Source organism: Linepithema humile, chromosome 2 (genome assembly GCF_040581485.1).
Source record: "Linepithema humile isolate Giens D197 chromosome 2, Lhum_UNIL_v1.0, whole genome shotgun sequence".
NCBI lineage: Eukaryota > Metazoa > Arthropoda > Insecta > Hymenoptera > Formicidae > Linepithema > Linepithema humile.
In genome coordinates this window covers 12,370,371-12,377,994 of record NC_090129.1, presented here as the reverse complement: position 1 = coordinate 12,377,994, position 7,624 = coordinate 12,370,371, and the positions used below count along the sequence as shown (strand labels likewise).

At 33.8% G+C, this 7,624-nt stretch overlaps 1 protein-coding gene across 1 annotated transcript; it reads left to right on the top strand.

The window, feature by feature from the left end:
* The first annotated feature begins 1,225 nt into the window (after positions 1 to 1,225).
* Positions 1,226 to 6,597, top strand: LOC136998281 (uncharacterized). The gene is made up of 2 exons (XM_067350843.1): positions 1,226 to 5,392; positions 5,479 to 6,597. Exons 1-2 carry the CDS (start codon positions 5,066 to 5,068, stop codon positions 5,656 to 5,658), a joined length of 507 nt encoding a protein of 168 aa, XP_067206944.1. The 5' UTR covers positions 1,226 to 5,065; the 3' UTR covers positions 5,659 to 6,597.
* Positions 6,598 to 7,624: the final 1,027 nt, after the last annotated feature.

Below are 7,624 nucleotides of genomic sequence, written 5' to 3'. Positions count from 1 at the left end.
TCCGCGTCTTGCGTCTTATGTAGAGCGGCCTTTACAATTTTTATATAATAATTATAAGTATTGTACATACCTTTTACGTGAGACAAATAGATTTGTTGATGCTGATCTGTTCAACAGATTCCACGTGTGTAAGAATCACAAACGGTGAGATCCACGGTAATGTCTCGCTGTCTCGCTGAGTCTCGCCAAATACCGCGCAAACAAGTATGATCGCGTAGCAACCGCGAGATAAAGCTAGATATGTCGCGGCGCGCGACGACCAGTTTGCGCAAATTCGCGCCGCCGGGATATGATGCGCGCGCATTTATTAGTTGAGAGGTCTCATAAACCTCTCAGAAACTTTACATTTGTAATGTTACAAAATACTACATTGGGACCATTTCAAATGTAAGGTTTTAATCAAGATGGTTGCAGAAATATTGCAATTGCAATGTTTCAAAAAAGATGGTCTCAGAAACATTACAAATGTGATAATACACAATTGAGACATTGAAACGTTTCTGCAACATAACTGAAACTTTCTGTGCTATCAGGGTATGTTCCAGTAAACCCCGTCTCGCTGTAAATCTACGTAACGCCGCTAAGAAGCCTTCGGATGATAAGTCGCTTATGACTTCGAGGTGTATTGCCTTTATCGACATACAAATAAACACGCATATATATATTTTAATTCGCGCTCGATTGCGGTTTCTTTTCTTTGATGAAAAATGGACCGCAAAAATCTATGCCTGTATTAGTGAATGGTGTAGTTCCACATACGCGCGCCACTGGAAGATTTCCCATTTTATATTTAACTGTGTTAGCATTGAATCGGAAATAATGCACGCATGTGCGTACAACTTTTCTCACCTGATTCCGACCATCCGATATCCAAAATTTCTGACGTAGTATGTATAACGTAATTTGGATACCTGCGTGATAATGCATTTCATGAATCTCGCAAATTATACAGTCTGTTAAAGAATGCCGGTTTGGAAATAGTATTGGATGTTTTTGACCGAACGACAGCTCTGACCTTTGTAATCGCCTTCCTACGCGTATTAAACCATTTTCGTCTAAAAACGGATTTAAATTCGCTAATTTACTTTTATTCGCCGAGACCTTGTCTGCTAATTTCTTTATTTCGTCATAAAACCGTGTATTTTGAAGAATCTTTAGTACTCGTATTTCCGCTCTATTTATTTCTTCCGTGATCAACGATCCAGTATATTTGTTTGTGGATAAAACGCGAAGACAATACGCCACGATTCTTAATAATTTTGAATAAGACAAGTATTTATTTAGAATTGTGGAACCACCGTCGTTAGTTATCAAACAAATGTTTTTCTTTAATTCGAATATCTCACTTATTTGTGTGATTTCGATTGGGCCATTTAACTTCCTCATCCGCTAACCAGGAAGGTCCCGTAAACCACGTCTGATTTCTCAGGAAAACTCGAGGCAATTGACCTCTCGAAATTGCATCCGCTGGATTATCCTCTGATTTAAGAGGATGCTGAAGTCATATTGTTACCGACCGAACTTCCAATTTTCTAGAAAGTATGGCATTTTTTATTGCTTTGATAGAATTACAAATCCTTTGGTGTAAGTAAAGTACACATGCTAATCTTTCGGTGGTTAGTAAAATTTAAACCAAAAAATAAAAAAAAATTTTTGAAAATTTACCGACAATGTCACCTCAAAGAATTATATCTTTTATATCAAAATTATACTGTTTCAATCTGCAAAACAAGAGTGTGTGCCGAAGAAAAGCGTATGAAACAATAATAGACAACCAAAAAAATAGAGCTTAGAAACTTATTTTCAAAATGCCATACTTTTCCAGATTTATGCAAAGCATGCGTGCAATATAGAAGAATAAGGTAAAAAAAAGCTGTAGATTAGTTCCGGGATTTTGGGATAGAGGCGCTATACAGTTCTCAGTGCTCAAGATCTATAGAGAGAAGGTTACCTCATGCGCAAAGAGGGACGAGGGGCAAGAGGGGCTAATGTTGAGCGGGGCGAGCGGCAAGAGGGGCAAATGCTGAGCGGGGCGAGCGGCAAGAGGGGCAATGATGATCTCATCGTCAAACAGTAGCTGTCTCTCTCGCACGCTTTAGTGTTTTCTCTCTCGCTCCTTTAATATAGAAATGCTTTGAGTTTTTATCGAAAAAATACTTTTATTTTGTAAAATATTGATAGCACTGGAAATTGCGTAATAAAAATTGAAAAGTAAATTAGAAAGGCGCTATAAATTACATATATTGCAAATTATAGCGCTTGATATTTAACGTTTATAATGTTAAATATCGCTGCAACAGATGCATTTGTAATACAAATTGCTTTGTACTCGCATTTAGACTGTAATATCAATGAAAATAAAATATAATTTGGGGATATACACAAAAAACATCATTTGTAAAGTAGTAAAATAAAAGAAAAAATAGTACATATGAAAGCTTTGCGTACGAGTCGGTAAGTGTTGGATGCATGAGAGACGGCGCCACTGATGGGACAAGCAAAAGAGTTACCGAGCGATAGAGAGAGGGAGAGATAGGAGGAAATGAATAAAAGCTGAATAAAAGCCACGTGGACCGTTTTCGATTGAGAGGAAAGCATAACATTTAATTGTCGATTCTCTACATTTTTAGGTTCGTATAATACTTCTGTAAATAGGAAAAAGGAAGGAGAACTTTATAAATTAATAAAATCTCTACATTTTTAGATGAATCTATTGGTGTTTGCTTTTCGAGAAAATCCAAGCACATATTATACATATTTAAAAATTATTTTTAAAATAATATTTACTGTTTATATGCATTATTTACAAAAGAAATACTATAAAGAAATTTATTTTTTATATTTAATTGTGAAAACCTCAAAAATTGTCAAGAAATTGTAACTGAAATTCATAAATGTAAGTACAATTCTAGGATAATATAAAAAGCATCATACACAAATTTATTATAATACAAACTTAAATAATGAAATTGTAATATATGTTTCAATACTGCAAATGTGAATATTTATATGATAAAATTTACAAAGTGATAACAATTTTCAAATATTTGCTAATAAAATATTATTGAAATGTTTCTGTTGAACTCTTAAAATAATTCTTTAAAACAAATATGATGGGGTATATATTAGGGATCATTAAATATGCGGCAACATTGTGATTATAAAATTTTATAAGTATCTATAATAAAAATTAAGTATAATAAATATAATAAGTATATAAGTATAATAATAAAATTTTTATAAGTATCTATAATAATAAAAATACATATATGTTGTATTAATCTGTTAATAAAAGAAATTTATTTGCGTTAAATTAATTAATAATTTTTTTATATTAACAGATTAATACAACATATATGTATTTTTATTATTATAGATACTTATAAAAATTTTATTATAGAGAATTTCACGACAAATATAATTTCCATTTTTATTGAAACAGCACTATATAGATATATAAAAAATTACTATATACAGTAAGTATAAGTTAAATTAAAATCAGTGACAGACATCTCGTATAAGGTGACATCGTACTGTCACCTTATAAGCTGATAAAATAGTATTGCTGTGTTTCGAATTATAGTCTCCTTTAATTTTTCATGTTTTCATATTTTCCTACAATTATAGCGCGTAACTTTTACAGCGCATTTTATCTTTATAAGATTTTTAAACATGAAAATTTCTCTTACAAATATAATGTTCCAAATAAATGTACACACTATATAAAAATAAATACAAAAAATGTAAGAAACTTACCGCTATTGCATATCCATAGTTTCAGTCTTGCATCCGTGCTCGATGGAAAACGAAATAAATGCGCACCCGTGGAAAATCGACCATTGTGGCAATATCTATACGCGCACTTATCATACACATTTATTTTTTCACGATTCATCGTAGTTTTTATTGTTTTCCGTTAATATATTAATATTTATATTATTACTATATTATATACTTTATTATAATAAAAATTTTTATTTGTGCTTGTAAAAAATATTTTTTATTTAAAGCAACTTTCCTATCTATGTATAAAGTTTGATTACTAAATATGCAATAAGAATACTAAACTGAAAAATGTGGTAATAATAAACAAGAAAAATAAATAAAAATTAAAATTATTAAAATCACTCTCTAGAAATAAAATAATAAAAATATTTAAACTAATAAAGTGAATTAGCTTAAACTATACGTATTACAAGTACTAATTAAACATAAAATAAAATAAGATTAGAAAAATGAAAAATATGGTAATAAAAACAAAAACAAGAAAAAAAATTAAAGGTTTTTAATACCGCTAAAGAAATAAAAAAAAACGTATATTTACTATGCAAATGCATAGAATTATTAATTAGCCGATTATCAATAGTGTAACAATATCATGAATTGATATCAGCTAATTTAATTGAGACAGTGTCTTCGATAATAAAGAATCGAATAAGTTTTTATCACCGAATATTTTATCACCAATTACACGATTACGTGTAGAATAATTACGCACAGAATCGCAGCGAATCGTACAAGCTGTAGCAAATGCCTCAAATGGAAAGACACTTTCGATTATTGTCATCTATTGCCTCGTAAAATGAGAATGTAAGGAAAAAAAGAGAAGAAAAAACAAAACAAATAGAGACGGACATAAAGGCGTAGAGATGAGCATAGAGATACGCGCATCGATCTAGCCCATGTTGCGATCGATGGGAGGAGCCACTCAAAGAGGGGAAAAGAAGGGGTAGCGACCACGCGACACGGGATCAGTTTAGATTTGGTCAGCGTGAGATGGATACAACAGTAAGTAAAAATATAATTATATAATTATTATTAGAAGTTAATGCGTGATTAATTACACGAAATGTCTGTTCCTAGTTTTAAGATGTTTATGAGTGTGTGATTTTTTTGTGTGTGCATTATTTGTCACACTGGTTAGAAGTATGATGTATGATGTATGATGTATGATATGTGTTCACGTATTAACTTCTAACAATGTTATAAAATTGGCATAGTAAAGTATTTTTTAACAATTTTTTTTTTTCAGATAGCATCGACAGTACTGACGACGGCGCCGACGATGACAACGATGGCGCCAACGATGACAACGGCGCCGACGATGATAACGACGGCGTCGACATCGACATCGACATCGACATCGACAGCACCGATGGCAACGGCGGCGATGGACACGGCATCGACAGCACCGACGGCAACGATGACTTCGGCGGCGCCGATGGACACAGCAACGACGACTTCGGCGGCGCCGATGGACACGGCAACGACGACTTCGGCGGCGCCGATGGACACGGCAACGACGATTTCGGCGGCGCCGATGGACACGGCAACGACGACGGCGGCGGCGATACCGATGGCAACGGCGACGTCGACAAATATTACATTAAATGTAAGTACAAATTTTGTATTACATATTTAACAAATATTTTACTCTTTATGTTGATATGTTTGTCTTATTAATAATTAATATTTCAGATGGAACAATTGGGACAATTAATAGCGGCTGTTACGGCCGCAAGAGGACGAGGAAGAGGAGGAAGAGGAGGAAGAGGAGGAAGAAGAGGAAGAGGAAGAAGAGGAGGAAGAGGAAGAGGCCGAAGCAGAGGAAGAGGAGGAGGGAAACAAATAAACTATAATTTTTATACAACTAATTAATTTTGTCATAAAATTATATAATATATATATAAAATTAAAAAAATATTAAAAAAATTTAAATTTCAATGTTACAAATCCTTTAATACACACATACACACAGGCCGCTTACCAGCCTAAACGAGCGAAACAATCATAAGAGCGAGTGAGATAAAAATAGTAGCGTGCAAAGAAGCTCGCGGATCTGGCTATTCATTGTACGCTGCTATTTCCCTCTCGCTCGCTCCCATCATCGTCTCGCTCGCTCCTGCTATTGTCTCGCTCGCACTCATCATCGTCTCGCTCGCTCCTGCTATCGTCTAAGCTGGCCGGAGAATCGTGAGCGAAACCGCGAGTGAAGAGCTAGCGAGATGACCTATCATCAAAGAAGAGTTCCGAACTCTCTTACAATGGACTTCCTCATCCCTCAAGTCACGAATGTAAACATTTTATAAAGTAAAAAGTAAAACCTTTATTTCGCATTTTATCGGTTTGAAAATAATTTTTATGAATTAATAAGAATTTTGCGATTAAAATGACATCAAACACGACATAAATCAGATAATTTTTAATTATACTTAACAAAAAATTAATTAATAAAAGCATTATTTGATTAAATCTGTGCCTAATTGCTTCAACGTGTGATACTTTTGTTCTTATTTACAATTTATTACAAATAAAGCTTTAACATAAAAATAAATAATGAATGTGCATGTGTTCAGACTGAAAATTTATTTTATATACATTATATATACATCACTGTGCACATTATTCTGTATTATCGATCCTTCGTGGACATAGCACGGAACGAAACTAAAAATTGTGCACATGGCTACGTAGTTCCAATGTCCACATTTTAGGTCCACAGGTGGCGTATCGCTTTCGCGGATCACGTAAAACCTAACCGTGGCGTCTCTCAGGCTTCTCTCTGGTTTTATATAAAACAAACTCTCTTATTGGATATCGGACATCGTACGTCGGAAATCGGACCCAGTGTGAATCCAGCAAATATCCCATTCCTAGTGATGACTCAACGTTAGAAGAGCCCGAAAATGCTCCAACTGTTGAACTACGACGTTCCGCAAGAGTGAGAAGTAAGTCCGCAAGATATGAGGATTATGTCGCTTATTTTGCACATGAATAAAGTACAGATTTAGAAACATTTGAAGAAGCGCTAAACACCCCGGATACAAAATCATGGAAAAAGATAATGGATGAAGAATATATTCCTTATTAGGAATATATTCCTAGAATATATTCCTTATTAAGAATATAAATTCCTTATTAAAAATCATACATGGGAACTAGTAGATCTTCCAAAAGATGGCGAAATAATTAAAAATAAATAGATCTACAAAGTCAAATACGACTCAAAAGGAATAGAAACGCGCCACAAAGCATTGAAAGTTTCCGTAATAAACGACAAAACAACTGGACAAAATCCATCTAGTCTCTTTCAAATTGTACTCTCTTAATTTGAAACAGTGAAAATTCCACTGATTCTATCAGTGATTCAATATTTCACTTCGCAATCAGTAGGCTATGACGAATTCACTGATAAAATAGTTCCCGTCGATATGCATTTGTTCTCGTCACTAAAGCGCACTACGCACTACGCTCTCCCCATTGCTGTCCGTATATACGCAGATCTTTCTCTCGTCGAATAAGTATTGTGTCCAGCCGAATAAGTATTGTGTCCATTTGTGATTATCTCTCACATCTTAAATCCACAGCTCTGAGGTAAGTATTAATTAAGCTTCTTCTACAATGATCGTAATAAGGCTGTAAGGTAAGAAAATACATAATTCGTTCGCTCGCAATCTTTCCGCGCTTTATACTGGGTCTATTACGGCTTTACGTTACGTTATTGTAGAGAATAAGATTTATATTTATTTAATTACATGCAATTTATTATAGTCGAGTGATATTAAAGACGAAGCTATTATATGTGTGTATAATTATATAACCTCAAAAAAACTTTAGAGAAATT

Coding starts and splice junctions, on each gene's coding strand:
- LOC136998281 (XM_067350843.1), top strand. CDS start 5,066: ATGACAACGATGGCGCCAACGATGACAACGGCGCCGACGATGATAACG. Junction 5,393..5,478: donor CGACAAATATTACATTAAAT/GTAAGTACAAAT, acceptor TTAATATTTCAG/ATGGAACAATTGGGACAATT.